Source organism: Trichophyton verrucosum (genome assembly GCF_000151505.1).
Source record: "Trichophyton verrucosum HKI 0517 chromosome Unknown contig00379_1.f1.exp, whole genome shotgun sequence".
In the NCBI taxonomy this organism is placed as follows: domain Eukaryota; kingdom Fungi; phylum Ascomycota; class Eurotiomycetes; order Onygenales; family Arthrodermataceae; genus Trichophyton; species Trichophyton verrucosum.
Genome location: NW_003315384.1, coordinates 34,970 through 50,312, shown reverse-complemented (window position 1 = coordinate 50,312; position 15,343 = coordinate 34,970). Strand labels below are relative to the sequence as shown.

The window sequence follows — 15,343 nt, the reverse complement described above, 5'->3', positions numbered from 1 at the left end:
CATCGTCCATGACGAGTCATTGGTCGTCAAGTTTACATAAGTCAGTTCCACGTGACTCTTTTTATATCGATAAGCGATCTGCCACTTTCCTATTTAGGACTAGCGTATCGGAGCTTTTTGGCAAAGATAAAAAATCGAAAAAGACTTCAGCAAACGTCGAAGTTTCGGGTTTGATGAGAAGCAGACGCGGCGGGTGAGAAAACAAACATGCTATGATGTGCTTTGTGCGTTGATACGAGAGCCAAACAACAGACAGACGGCCACCTGGGTCCCTTCATACTCTACAGCTTGACTTCCACCGATAATGCGCTAGCTCCCTGTCAGAATCTCCACCAACTATTTGTACACTCAGCCGCCACGCTGTGATCTGTTTCGATCCCTCACACTACTATTCACAATACCTCTGACGATGGCGAGCAATTCTATAAAGCTCTTGACTGGCAATAGCCATCCGGAGCTGGCACAGCTTGTTGCAGACAGGTACGATACTTCTATTTGGACTCCTGGACCTGTGCTTGTTTCCTAGAAGTTTATAGGAGAGGGGAGATGATAAACCAGATTTGTAGTTTGCCGTGTGCTGCAGCTGTGTAGATGTGGTTGCTAATATCATGATTATAGGCTAGGAATCGAGTTGACAAAGATCATGGTCTTGCAATACTCTAATCAAGAGACCAGTGTGACCATAGGCGAAAGTGTTCGAGATGAAGATGGTAATATTTTTCCCCCCTTGACCTGCCGGACTTACTTTTCTTATTTTGCATAATACGAGAAATTTTGTGAATCAAATTGCTGGAGTCATTCGTTTTGATTGTTTACAAATTGCGTTCCATGAAAGGTAGTGCTAACAATTATCTTCTATGAAGTCTTCATTCTTCAGTCTACAAAGCCCAATGACATCAACGATGGCTTGATGGAGCTTCTTATCATGATTAATGCCTGCAAGACCGCTTCGGCTCGACGCATCACAGCTGTCATTCCCAATTTTCCGTATGCTCGACAGGATAAGAAGGATAAAAGCCGTGCACCAATTACCGCAAAATTGATGGCCAACATGCTGCAAACCGCTGGTTGTAACCATGTCATCACTATGGACCTCCACGCCAGTCAGATCCAAGGTTTTTTCAATGTTCCCGTAGATAACCTCTACGCCGAACCGAGCATGCTTAGGTGGATCCGCCAGAATCTGGATATCACGAACTGTGTCATCGTCAGTCCTGATGCTGGTGGTGCAAAGAGAGCCACTGCCATCGCCGATCGACTTGATCTTCAATTTGCCTTAATCCACAAAGAACGTGCAAGACCAAACGAGGTCTCCCGTATGGTCCTCGTTGGAAGCGTTGAAGGCAAAACTGCCATCATTGTTGACGATATGGCCGATACCTGTGGAACTTTAGTCAAGGCCGCTGATACTTTGATGGGCCACGGAGCTAAGGAAGTTGTTGCCATTGTTACTCACGGTATACTAAGTGGAAAGGCTATTGAGACCCTGAACAACGGCTGCCTAAGTCGAATTGTGGTTACCAACACTGTTCCCCTCAACGAAAAGAAGGAACAATGCTCGAAAATTGAGACTATCGATATCAGCCCTGTATTGGCTGAAGCTTGCAGGAGAACCCACAACGGCGAATCCGTCAGCTTTTTGTTCTCTCATGCTGTCTCCTAATGATCCAACGGTTGCATGAAAATTTCCGGTTTACTTATCTCCTTTTTCATACTATTTTCTCTGATTCTGAATATTCGTCGCCATCTAATATAGAGATACTCTGATGGTCTGCTGGATTAATGAAGCCATGGAGTGTTGTAAGCAAGTTGCAGTACATTCTCTTCCAACAGCACAAGGTGATAACCACAACTGATGACCACATCTAAACATTTCATACACTATATAAGATTGAATATTTTGATAGAACTTCACTCTACATAACTACCAAAGTGTCAAAACTTAGCAAGACAAGCGCTCGTAGATTTATTACACGAAGAACGGAAGGATGGTTAATTTTTATTGGTTCTCGATTATGTCGCAAACCCATGTATAATTTTCCCTATTTGACTCCCCTCCCGTTATAAAGGAACAAAACAAATGAGAAAGATTATCACAGTAATAAGTCACACGATTTCTCCCTCCGCTCGTCCGCAGAGAATAAAAGAATATACCTTTTCATTGTCGTAGTATTCTTTTCATTACTTCATCATCGAGACGGCTGGGAAGAAAACATGGCTGGGTTTGACTTTTTTTCCCCTGGATTTGACATGGTATCGTGCAGTGCCCATATTGACTCAAGCCTCACGCTCTCCAACCCCTTCACCCTAAACGACGACCTTACTTGCGCATCGACGAAGCTCGTCGCTTTCGGAGCTCATCACGCTTAGCCTTCTCTTCATGGACACGGCTAGCCAACATCTTGGCATATTCGTTGCTGCAGAGATAAAATTAGCAATGATCAAAGACTCAAAATGTTGAGGTATATGTGTTATTTAAAGGGTGAGGAAAGGGTATGAGTCAAACATACGCAGCTTCCTTGGAAGCCTCAGAGCGACGGCGCTTGAGGGCCATTCTGTGACGCTTTCGCTGTAGTCTCTGGGGGGTGACGAGACGCTGAATCTTAGGAGCCTTGGTGTACTCCTTCTTTCCTTCGCCCTTAGGGGTGACGGTACGGCGGATAACGAATTTTCTAACGTCATCCTTCTTATCGAGACCGAAGAAGGAGCGGATCTTGGTGGCACGCTTGGGGCCGAGGCGCTTGGGGTTGACAACGTCGGTCAAACCGGGGAGCTCACCCTCACCCTGCTTGACAATGCTGAGAGCAAGGACGGAGAGGTCGAGACCGGTGATGGCTGAAGGGAAAAGTTAGAGACTGAATCCTTCAGCTCACATTTACAAACAGTTGGATATAATTACCTCCACGGACACTCTTTCTCTTGCGCTCTCCTGTTCGGCGGGGGCGGTAGCAGCTGTGGCCATCAGAAAGGAGGAGTCTGGTACGGTTTGGCAGGAGGACTGTTGAGAACTACTGTCAGACAACCATCGTATGAATTGAATATATGCTTCGATTGACGGCGTACATACCACCCTGCTTCATGGGGAAACCTATAATCACGCGACTGTTAGCATGCTGAAATGGAAATCTACTCATAACGCGCCGAAAAGAAAAAAATGGCAGAACGTACCTTGCTTATCGTTACCACCAGTGATTCTGAAAACATATCCCTTGAATTCATCGCCGAGGGAGTCGCCGGCAACCTAGATAGCCTTGAATCAGCAAGGAAGTTCCTCTGCATTTGCCGACCATTCAGGAATAACATCGAGACGACAATGGCCATTCCATCCATATCAAATACAGCGCCAAAACGAAGGCAGCACCGGTGACAGATAGGCGTGTTCCATCCCCCCTCTTCTCTAGTATTCACGGGTTGTTGTTCCTTACTTCAGTTCCCATTCGCTTCTCCATGAAAGGTCTCAGCTTGCGGTCATCATCAATTTCGATCAACTTCTGCGACCCATTGGCCGGGTAGGAAACGTTGAGCTTCATCTTGACCAAAGTTCTCTCGCTGTCAAGATGGCCGGGAGGGAGAGAAAAAAGGGCGCGCGGTGGTCGATGTGGTCGGTTGCGTGAAGCAGAAGTTCGACTTTCTCTCGCTGTCTTCAAATTTGAATCCGGTGGATATTTTTTTTTGGTGTAGCGAACTTTCTGTGTGGGCCATGACTAAGCGTCACGTTATTACTGTGATCACATAAGCAGCCCTAGCTCATTAGCTGACTAATATCACATGATTTGTGCCGTTATGTAAGCCATCGTCTTTGTTTTGACGTCCAAAAAGCAACTTCAAACCCCAAAGAGCAGCAAAGAGATGAGCACCGAGAGGCGTCGACGAGGATGATGGCACCGGGGGACGAGGATCAAGTGCCCTAAAGCTGACGTGATTTCATTTGCCGATAACTAAGAGTCGCGCCGGCTAATGCTATATGTTATCCTGCTCCTTCCTACACGCTACATTGTTCCAACTACTAACGGTTGCACCACGAGCGCTGTTACATGGACATAACGCACATCTCTCGTGTATGTACGGAGTACTGCAATAACACAAAGAATGGGCGGCGTCGAGGGCTTGTGATTGTCAAAGATCTGCATCAGGCACAAGGCTTGATATTCTCCGACGGCTTATTGTGGTGCGCGCGGACTACAATGGAGTCAAAGACACTCGCTTGAATTCCTATAATTCTGCGGCTGTATTCCTGTCTCGGTATACTACTTTTAGCTGACTGCATTCGAGAAGCGGTGCGGCAGCAGACAATAATGGCGAACGGTTGACCTGTAGGCCTTCTCAACCTGAACATTGATGTCCCTTCTGCTTACCCAATTTCCCTGGAATAAACCAAGGAAGAAACAGATAAGTTCGAATATTGTATCTCAGTGCATCAGTTTATAAAGCCAGTTCTCGGTTAGGACTCGTTCTATAAGCATGAATAATTGTACTCTGTACGGAGTACAGCCTGCTCGTTTTATCCCAATGGTCATGTTTACCCTCATGTCTACGCCGGGTATCGGACACCATCTCATCGCCACAACACTAAGCACAAAATTATTCAAGTTGTGTACAAAACAGTTACCAGAGGCCATTATGTCCACCCGCTCATCGATGCATTACAAAGGAGAACTCCTTTTCCCGAGATGGGAGATTCGGGTCGCACTCATAGTACCAAAATGGATATAGCATTGAATATCACGCCCCAAGTTCTCAAAAAGAAAACGACAACAAATGGATGCAGTTCCTAAATCGGCAAGCTTGGAACTCAACGTGGCGTAAGACATGCGGAAGAAATCACTCATCAATGATCTTGAGACACATACTCCGTATCTGCGAAGAATTTACTTATCTCTTCCTTCGTGGCTGGTTTGCGCACAACACCGTAATTCTGTCTCTTTCAAACATATCAGTCAGTTTAAATGCGATTCCCATATCCCACTCGCGAGGTGGGGAGTTTGTTGTCTCTCAGCCCCAAAGCAACAACCCATGTTCCGTTTGCTACCGCCTACTCCGTACCGGCACCAATGGTAACATTGGCGGAGGAAATGAAGAGACCGCTTCACTGGCCTAATTGGCTCTCCTTAGTTCCTCACTTGCAGAATGTTGTCTTTCCCGCTACAATATTAATGATCCTTATCATTAGGCGACAATCACTAACCCCTGTACGCGGATGTACTCAACCAACTGGTAAAGGACGGAGTAATGGCAAATGGCCCCTCCGACGCCGAGGAGTCCATTCATGGATAAAGCATGTCATCGCCTAGGATAGGTATGGGGAGTGTTTACGAATTCAACAAGCTATTTAGGAGCAATTCTCATTTCTCTCCTGGCGCCACGGGAAGCTCCCTAGTTCAAATGATCGTCCAAGAAAAGTCGGTGATAGAGAGCTATTTTTAAGGTGTGATACCTTTGTGGCTTGTTGGAGTTTATGCCCGCTTGACGGTGGGCAGCGAGGGATGTACCCGCCTTGCCATAAGTAAACAATCTACTCCAACATTTCTCCCTATCAAGCAAAGAGCTAGGAAGCGAACCTCTTTGTTGGTGGCAGGTAAGCGGAGTGAAAGTGTTTTGCATGGCCCTGCTGTGCTCCCTTGCATTGCATCTGATTTTCTTTGCTTTTCTTTCTTTGCTTTTTTCTTTTCTTTCTTCCTGCTCGGTTCGTTAACTAGTTATTATTGATTACTGAGCTAGCTTGCACTTCATTTTAGTTAACTCGCTACTGCCCTCCGACTCTCCAAGAGCTATCCTAACCGCTGAGCCTCCAAGTGTTCCGTTTGTACGGTCGTTGTACTCCAAAATGGAGAGAAGTCGGGCAAATCGAAATAAAGCCCGTCCCAGGGGCTCCAGGCAGTCTTGCCTATCGCATTGTTGCAGGTATCTAACTAATCGCTCATTGGATGTCTCGGGTAAAGAAATATGTGCATCCCACCGCTTTCAGCCAGCCCATGGGGACAAAGGATGCCCAAAACAATAGTTCACGTTCTCCACCCCTGGTCTGAAGATTCATAGCCTTAACCGGTTGATACATCACCATGGAATGCATCGGACACCTGCAATTGTTTGCAAGGAGAAGCTTGCTGTACGTCGAAAAAGACAACAAAGAAAGCTACAAGGAGAAGAGCGGAAATCAGGATGCAAATCCAACAAGTTAAACATGACGGAATTGTTTAAGAAACCAAGAATTAACAAAGGAAATTTTTCTTTTCCTTCTTCTATCCCTTCGCTATCGTCTTCTTTCTTCTTTCTTCCTTCTAGTATCTTCGTTGTCGTGGCAGTCCTTTGCCACATTCATAACTACATCATGATACCTATGAACAAGAACAAGAAGGACGAGAACACCTTTTACGAATCCTACCTTTCACGTCTCTTGTCATGTTTTCCCGGGCCAATCCAGAGAATATTCAAACTTCCTCTATGCCAAACGATAGACTTCTCCCAAAGCCGGCCTTATATTATGACTACTCGAGGCGAGATGTACCGACTCCTGGGTCTACAACACCACTGGCTCACAGGGTAATTACCCAGGGGGTCTCTTCTGGCTTTGAAGTTGAAGAGAATATGTCATCCCCGAGAGCATTGCCGATGACGGGAATGGAAGCAATCTCCCATGCTGCACTATCTCATTATCAAGATAATATCTCCGTTTTATCAACGCTGCCGGTGGTTGCTCAAGCAGACACGACGCGGAAGTCTATGGAGGTAGATGCATCCGTCGTCAAATCGGAAGCTGCTCTTCGAGAGTGTTCTACTTCGCCAAATTCCCCTAAGTCAGACTTTGCAGAGGAATCCAATGTTCAGTTTTGCTTGTGTGGACCAGAACCGAAAATTCCCCGTCCAAGAAATGGTTCGTTGATGATTTCCCTCGCATATACTTACATAATTAGCACTGTGTAGCGCACCCATAAGCGCTGGGATCCAGTCATACACTGTTCTTTATGTATCCAGCAATTAATTGCCTTTTCATACCCCTCCACTAGATATGCCTTCTAACTTCGATCTTCTAGCATTCATCCTGTTCCGACAACACTTACAGAGCTCTGTTGTGGCAGAAAACCCGGGCTTACCAAACCCTGATATATCAAAGATCATTGGAAAGATCTGGAAAGGGCTTCCATTGAAAGAACAAGAGCCGTGGAAGAAACATGCAGATGTAAGCTTAACAACCCCTTCTCTCATTTTATTTCGTTTTATCTCGTGGGCCGCATGCTTATACAGCCGCACAGGAAGAGAAGGCAAGGCACTTGCAGAAGTACCCAGGCTACCGGTATCAGCCACGACGGCCTGGCCGCAAGAGAAGAAACACGAATACTGTCGGACCTACGGTAAAAGTAGACGTCTCTGGCACGTCTATTTGCAGTCGGTGTGGAGGGAAACCAATGAAACCCCCTTCGACCCCGTCGACTCCTTTTCTTCCGAACTTCAATGATTCGATAGACAATGTGCAAGTTCACTCATCGCTCCCCGAAGAGGTCCAACGCACACAAGGCCACCGCCTGAAATTGGAAAATGCACCTAGCCCTATTAATGCCACGTATGAAGAAAGCTGGCGTCCAGCCCCAATTCAGGATGAAAATATACCACCTCAATCGCCGTGCATTAAGCGACGCCGCAGTGAAGAAAGGGAGATGTACCCGTCGATCCGCCATCATATGGGACCTGATAACCCTTACCTGTCAAGAATAACAACCTTACCCCGCCCAGATCTGACTCAACGCATTAACTCGCCTAATTACATCTGGGGCTCTCAATCGCATTATTCAAGCTCGGTACCAGGATCGCCCCATGATCCAAGTCTGGTTCTTCCGCCATTGAAAATAGCAGCCTCAAATCATCCGCATTGCTTGGCAAGCCTGGAAGAGCAACCAAAGGCTATTTCATTCTTAGACAAGATAAACTTATTATCCAAAGGATCACCGCCATTCATGTCTTGTTCAACCCCAATGTCTGGCCAGGCAGAGGGCGCCGTCATTGCAATCGAAGGCTGTGATTCTGAATCAGTAGCATGTGTTACCAAATATTTGAACAATTCTCTTTCATGTGACGATGGTGGGAATGTCAAGATATTCAAAGGGCCAGAATCGGGCAATTCGGCAGCATCGGAGGACACTCGGAAGGCGGCTGGGAATTTCCTTGAGACCATTTTCTCCTGGTATAAAATATCGGGCACCATAATCGAGTTCCTCAATGACCGCATTTTACCCGTGACTACAAGATCAACACCTGGAGAGTCTGGATCTAATTCTTCATTGCAGTCAATCTTGCCTAAAACCGAAGATCTTAGTATTTGTTCAACCGAGCGGTCCGCTTCTGATGAAACTGTCTTCACACCTGAACCCGAAGAAGCTGTGCATACTCCTACGTCATCCTCTTGCAACAATAACTCGACATTCCGTGTCGCTCTAGTTCCACACTACCAATTAGCCACTACGGAATCCCATGCCGGCTCGACACCGCGCAATAGTTCACACGACGCTATTGATCACTGGGAACGCATGGCGATGCAGTGGGGAAGCTGCGTCGGACCGGACATCACCGTATATATACGGGACTGCGACCAAATTGAGCTAAGCAAATATGGCACGGGAAACCCAGTTGAGAACCGTCTAAATGACGTCCGTACGCTGGTGATCAGGCGTCTTGCTGGTAGTACTGAGGGGATCGATGAAAAAGCACTGAGAAGGGTTGGGTTTGAAGTCAAAGAATTCCTCAGAAAGTGAAGAGGAATCTGCGGTGTATCGCAGCCAGGTTTGCCTCTTCTTTCACGGCCCCTCGACTCTCTAACCACTCTTTTGGTCACCTTTCTCATACAGGTCATCCCAGGCCATCTATTCGTTTTTATTTATCATTTTCAGCGTTTCATCAACTTTTTAGAATTTTGTACCCCCTCCTTTTTTTTATCTTTGATAGACGGACGATGTACGACTTGGGACAGGATTGGGAGGACAGTTTTGTTTTCTCAGCCATGATTCAATGCATCTTAGACAGTGGGCAAGCTGATGACACTGGTTCCTATATACTGGAAGCTATCCAGCGTTCAACTAAATATATTAATAGATTGCTCTCTCTTGATTTAACCGAACTGTTTGCCTTCACCAGACGCCTAAGTAACTAGTCAGAAAAGCTGTAACTAGTGTAAGTGTAGCGTTCCTCCTTATCAAACTCCCATGTCGTTTCAAATTCACCCCGAAGGAGATGAACCACTTCAAGTACGAGAGTTTCATGAGCTTTAATATCTCTCATGTAACTTATGGGCAGTAAGCCTACTTAGATACCAAGGAGTAGTTTGAATCCAGCAGTTACGCGGCCGATTTCTTGTAAACAAGTTGGAATGGCTCACTCCACCCAGCTCAAACAAATATGCAAATGATTCTAGTATTGGCTATTGGCTGTTGGAATGCGTGATTCTGTTCTTGTGTATTTTGACGCGCCCTGTAGTGAATAGAACGAGGTGAGGTTGATATCGCAAGTGACTAAGCAAGTTATCCCCTTGGAAAAATACAGGTCAGCTGACAAAAAAATGCTTAACTAAATGTTTATGTAATCATACATCTCCGTCGTTTAACTCCAGCTGGCTCACCTGCCTATTTTGGAACTAGCGTGATATCAAGTTCAGCCTCCTGACAGAAAACGCCAGCGATGGGCGAGTAACACTGCAACGACACACATACAACACATGAAAACTCTTCCCAGCCACCGCTGGAAGCAACATGTAAAACGTGGACTATAAGTCGCTACCCGGCAGGCGAAAGTCTTTTTCCCATGCATTTTCCGATATCCATATCATCAGTTTGGCCTCTGGCTAACCGGCTTGCAGAGAGCTGGAGTTACGGGGAAGAACAGTGACGATTGCAATTTTATCTATTTGCTAAAGGCTCGCAGCATTATGACTTCAACAGATATCTCTCCTCTCGCTTCTCCTGCTCCGTGCTCTCCAGCGGATTCACATATATCCGCATGTTCATCGTCGGACACTTCTGCATCCCCAGCTGACGCTGAGGGGGATCAATCAGATTGTGATCTAAACCATTATATACCAATAGGAGTACTATGGTGGAAGCTGCCTGATGCCACTAGGCCAGATGCTCCACAAGAGTATCGCCCAGAAGCAGATTCCCTACAGCTGCTCGAGGACGCTGGCTTCATAAAATTGTCCGTTGCTCAGGAACCCGGTGAAATATGGACAAGGATCCAGATCTATTTGATACCCGAGAGCAGGGTCCCGAGACTACCACGCAGACACCAACGCCACCGGCGTGCTTTGAAAGCTGTGATGGCTAAAATCGACGCATCGGCGGATGCATGGGAAGGAAGACGGCGAAATCCGGTACAAGTCAACAATGCTAGCGAAGCAGGCTCCGGCTGTGAATCTCTCTTTTATATCTTCAACACATTACAATCTCCAAAGCCGGAAGCAGCACATGTCTCTGACCCTTGGTCTAAAATTGCAATTACTAATCTTATTTATTCCGGAGATTATGAAGATGATGCTGGTGATGGCAACTCCGGAATTGATGGCCTGAAGACAAGGCTCTACCCCTACCAACGGCGATCTGCTGCTCTGATGATCCAAAAAGAGGCAGAGCCATCGCTATCGCTTGACCCTCGACTCCAAGCTCTCCAGAGTCCGACAGGAAGAACATATTACTACGATGGAGAGCAAGGAATTGTATTTGATGAGCCAAGGTTCTATTCCAATGTGTCAGGAGGTATACATCCTGCCCAAACACAGCCAGAACTCTTTAATTGAAGGCTTACAAGTATTTAGGTATCTTAGCAGAAACAATGGGGTACGGGAAGACGTTAATATGCCTAGCTGTTATCCTAGCAACAAGGGGTCACATGCCTTCTATTCCATCTGAATTCATTACTTCAACACCAATTAGAAGCGAAACTGGATCGCTCATGACTATGGCTGCGGCCGCAGCCGGTACCAAGTCCCTTCCGTGGGAGACACATTTTAGAAACCTTGGTTCTAATGGCATGTACTTCGGTAAATGTATCGATATGTGCAACAAACACCGTGGAACATATACCATCAATTTGGCCCCAAAGTACGGCAACCGCAGTGGCTCGTATCTGAGAGATAGCTCAGTTACAGTACAGCTCACATCGTCAACTTTGATAATTGTCCCACCCAACTTGGTCGATCACTGGCTAAACGAAATAGCTATACATACTGAAGGCTTAAATGTCCTGGTGCTAAGAGACAGCAGTGCTAAAACCCCACCAGCATCTGATCTTTCAAAGTATGACATTGTGTTATTTTCACAGCCCCGATTCAAGAAGGAATCTGGTGTGTATACAGGGTCAGGTCCCGTATATTTCTCACCGCTGAGATATCTTCGTTGGCTCCGAATTATTGTCGATGAAGGCCATAACTTTGCTAGTAGTGGAGGAAAAACTAATTCGGTCTATATGCTAGACAAACTACAAGTTGAACGTCGATGGATTGTTTCAGGGACACCATCGAAAGGACTCTATGGAGTTGAAGTCACCCTTGCTGCCGAGCAAAGCCTTAATTCGACATCGGAGGAGGAGAAAATTGGAGGAATATTGGAAGCTCGTAGGCATGCCGGAAACATACTGAATGACGAAGTGAAGCGATTGGACAGCCTGCGATCGATGGTTATCGATTTTCTCAATCTCAAGCCCTGGGCGAATTCTCGAGCAGCAGATCCAGCTAGCTGGACGACTTACATGACCCCAACTGGTCCCGACGGAAGGCGAGCGATGTCCCCGTCTCTTCGAGCCACCCTCCAGTCACTTGTTGTACGCCATCGTTCAGAAGACTTACATCGGGAATTGCCCCTACCAAGTCTTCACAACGAAGTTGTTTATCTTGAACCAACTTGTTACGATAAAGCCTCGTTGAATTTGTTCATCCTGCGGATCGTGATCAACGCAATAACCTCTGAGAGGACCGGCGATGACTACCTGTTCCATCCCAAAAACAGAAAGCATCTTAGCCAGTTGATGAACAACCTGAGACTAGCGGGATTCTGGTGGCCTGGAGTCGAGACCGAAGAGATCCAAAATGTTACGCTTCGAGTAGCTAAAGACTATCTGCAGAAGAATATAGATCGGATGGCAGGTGAGGAATTGAATTTGTTGCATCAAGCGATATCCATTGGAGAGAAAATCTTGGGCTTCTCCACTCGGAATGTTCTATGTGAAAAGGAAGAAGTTGGAATCTTGGTGGATGGTTTCCCTGAGTATGCCCAGGGTTTTTGGGAAATAGGTGAGAGAGTGGGCCATCAGGAACCAATGCTTCTTGGCCTCTCCCTTGCTAGAGAGGCACAGAAATTTGTTGTCTCGAAGCTCTGTTCCTTGGATCCGGGAGAAGGACTCGCTGGAGCGGGTATCAAAGCTAGACGGCAAAGATACCAAAAGCCTGCGCAAGTCGAAAAACCTTCCCCCAAAAAAAAGCCAGAGGAAGTGATAAATACCCCCCATCGACCGAAGCCTGAGAAGATTAGCGCCCCAAAGAGCTCAGCGAAAAAGAGTCTGCCGTCTGACTCCAGTTTAAAGAAAACAAAGGTCATCGGGACTGTGTCGGCTAAGCTGAGTTACCTTCTAGAAAAAGTGCTCCAGTTTCAAGACACAGAGAAAATTATAATCTTCTACGAGAGCGAAAATACTGCGTTTTGGATCGCCGAGGGCCTTGAGTTGGTGGGCACCGATTTTCGCATTTATGCACATACTCTGAAGGCCAGTCAAAAGTCGGAGTATTTGTCCACTTTTAATGAGGGCGAATCAGTCCGGGTCCTCCTTATGGACCTTCGACAAGCCTCTCATGGCCTTCACATAGCGATTGCTTCAAGGGTCTTCATTGTCAACCCCATATGGGACCCAAATATCGAGAGCCAAGCCATCAAGCGAGCCCATCGGATATCCCAGACTCGACCGGTGTACGTGGAAACTTTGGTGCTGAAGGATACGTTGGAAGACAAAATGCTGAGGCGCAGAAAAGCCATGACAAGCGTAGAGATGCAACATGCTGAGAAAGACATGTTGAACGATGGGACAATGAGCTCCATCATCCAGAGTGAAGGTTTTCTCCCCCTTCCCGACAATTTTGCATCCCCTAGCCCTGCTATCCTGAGCAAACCCTTTGGGTTGTTTGATAGACACACGCTCCCTATCCCTGAGGACTACGTTGATCCCACCAAGCCTGCACAAGACCATCAGCCAGAACTTGTCGCCTCAGATATTGTTTCTGACTCTCTGACTTCTGACGACAAACGGAGATTGGCTAATTTCCTTGAATTCGACTCGCCTGCCGCCTCTCAGGGAAGAAAATCACCAAAACGACGCAAGGAATCACACGCTGAAGAGGTTGTCAACGAGAATGGCATTGTTTTTATATCCCCTAGAAGCCGGACACCTCGCAAGCAGCGACGAGGGCCTTCTAGCGCCTCCTCTAGTCCTAGCAGTCCCAGCACATGAGGCAGCCTGGCTAGTTAGTTTGCATACTGTGATTTAGGACGATTTCCGACGGACTGAGTGAACGATCTGGTCAAAATTCATTTCGAGTTGTAAGAGATAATTCTACATGGCCCATTATAATTAAGGTATTCTAGATATCACCTTCTTGTTACTCTCTACTCTTATTAAGGCTGCTCCTCTTTTACTTCTTGGTATCATGTGGCAGTAAGAGAAGCCTCTAGCGAGAGGGGCCTAGGGAGGAGTGCTATAGAGAAGATAGCTAAGAGAAGATATTTATTATTATAGCTAAGTTAAAGGAAGAGCTTCTAGATAAGGGGGAGAGCAGGCAGGCCTAACCGTGTGGCATAAATTTTCAACTAGCTGAAGGGAATTCTGTTCCGCGCCAGAGAGTAGTTAATCCATATGTGAAGTCTATGGAACCGTAGAATTGGTAGATATAAACTAGTTAACTGAGGCATCCAGCCAACTAACCGGTTGGTCCAAGGGGGTAATCAGGTAACTAGTCGGCTTACCGGTTAACTCTATTAGTTATTAACTAACAGCTAACTAGCTTGTTAATTAAGTGAGGGGCTCACTATCAAGTCCAGCCAGGTCTTCAATATCCAAAACAGAGAGGCAAGGGACCTGAAGAAACACTAGAGATATAATTCTTGGTACATGCAAACAATGACCGGAGAGATTCTCGTTGTAGGGATCTCTGGCCCATCCTCAAGCGGCAAGACAACGCTTGCACGGCTTTTGCGATCTGTTTTTACGCCAACACAAGGATCAAATATCAATATCAAGACCCTTCTTGTTCACGAAGATGATTTCTACAAGGCTGATGACAGGTAAGCAAATTTTTCAACAAGTCTGAGTTATTAAATCAGATAGCGTTTTTAACCAGAGCTATTCAGGATTCCAATAACCACCACGTCCTCGGGCAAATTGGTGCAGGACTGGGATACAGTGGAAGCTTTTGATATAAAGCAATTCGTTTCCTGTCTGTCTCACATTCGTGAAACAGGCGAATTTCCTCCCAAGTTGAAAAGCAAGGAGGACTTGAATGATGCTACGGACTCTGGGGTCCATGAAGCCACTATACATGCATTACAAGAGCGCATAATTCAACAACTACAGCGTCAGGGACTAGAGGAACGAGACCCCAACTTAACTGTTGTGTTTGTGGATGGTTTCCTGTTATATGCTCCCCCGAATGACCCTACGCACCCATTACGGCCTGTCCATGATCAGATTGACCTCCCTATCTTCTTGCCGGTGACATATCCACTACTCAAACAACGCCGGGAGGGGAGAACAGGATACGTTACCATCGGACCTGCACCAACTCCTGTGCTCAGAGAGGAAGATAACTCGCAGGATCAGCCAGGAGACGAGGAAGCTGAAGATAGCAACGGAAAGGATGATGCCCCTGTTAACTTCTGGACGGACCCTCCGGGCTATGTTGATGATATCGTTTGGCCTCGATACATCTCGAATTGTTCATGGCTCTTGCTACCAGAGTCTACCTCAGATGAAAATATGGAATTTGATAAGATGAAGGAACTCGTCGGAGATGGAGCTTTTGTCAGAGAGGACCTAGGGATCGTTGTTGCTCCGGATAAAGGGGAGGGTTCCATGTCTCGCTTGCTAGACTGGGCAGTGGATTTGATATTCAACAAACTTAAGGAGATTAAGAAAATAGATAAGTGATTCGGTGCGGCGGTTATGTATTAGATGCTTTTTTTATTTATTTCCTTCAGCGGTTATTTTAGTTATTTTTGGGTACCAAAAATTATAATCAAGAATACGGGGATCCGAAAGGCGCTTTTGTATGTAGAAAGATAGCAAAATGCGAACCGTGGCTTCTATATCAAAACCATATGCAAAA

The 15,343-nt window shown here is 46.3% G+C and overlaps 5 protein-coding genes across 5 annotated transcripts; 4 read left to right on the top strand and 1 right to left on the bottom strand.

The window, feature by feature from the left end:
- Positions 1-409: 409 nt before the first annotated feature.
- Positions 410-1,663, top strand: TRV_04979 (uncharacterized protein; the record flags this gene model as incomplete). The annotated part of the gene is made up of 3 exons (XM_003020857.1): positions 410-480; positions 619-710; positions 840-1,663. The coding sequence occupies 3 exons, from the start codon at positions 410-412 to the stop codon at positions 1,661-1,663; spliced, it is 987 nt and encodes a 328-aa protein (XP_003020903.1).
- Positions 1,664-2,320: 657 nt separating this feature from the next.
- TRV_04978 (uncharacterized protein) lies at positions 2,321-3,530 on the bottom strand (the record flags this gene model as incomplete). The annotated part of the gene is made up of 5 exons (XM_003020856.1): positions 2,321-2,417; positions 2,511-2,835; positions 2,900-2,998; positions 3,169-3,241; positions 3,426-3,530. 5 exons carry the CDS (start codon positions 3,528-3,530, stop codon positions 2,321-2,323), a joined length of 699 nt encoding a protein of 232 aa, XP_003020902.1.
- A 2,534-nt stretch (positions 3,531-6,064) lies between these two features.
- Positions 6,065-8,744, top strand: TRV_04977 (HMG box transcriptional regulator, putative; the record flags this gene model as incomplete). Its single annotated transcript, XM_003020855.1, has 4 exons — positions 6,065-6,501; positions 6,540-6,871; positions 7,005-7,177; positions 7,251-8,744. 4 exons carry the CDS (start codon positions 6,065-6,067, stop codon positions 8,742-8,744), a joined length of 2,436 nt encoding a protein of 811 aa, XP_003020901.1.
- Positions 8,745-9,910: 1,166 nt separating this feature from the next.
- On the top strand, positions 9,911-13,473 carry TRV_04976 (SNF2 family helicase, putative; the record flags this gene model as incomplete). The annotated part of the gene is made up of 2 exons (XM_003020854.1): positions 9,911-10,733; positions 10,793-13,473. The coding sequence occupies 2 exons, from the start codon at positions 9,911-9,913 to the stop codon at positions 13,471-13,473; spliced, it is 3,504 nt and encodes a 1,167-aa protein (XP_003020900.1).
- Positions 13,474-14,139: 666 nt separating this feature from the next.
- Positions 14,140-15,165, top strand: TRV_04975 (uncharacterized protein; the record flags this gene model as incomplete). The annotated part of the gene is made up of 2 exons (XM_003020853.1): positions 14,140-14,303; positions 14,370-15,165. 2 exons carry the CDS (start codon positions 14,140-14,142, stop codon positions 15,163-15,165), a joined length of 960 nt encoding a protein of 319 aa, XP_003020899.1.
- Positions 15,166-15,343: the final 178 nt, after the last annotated feature.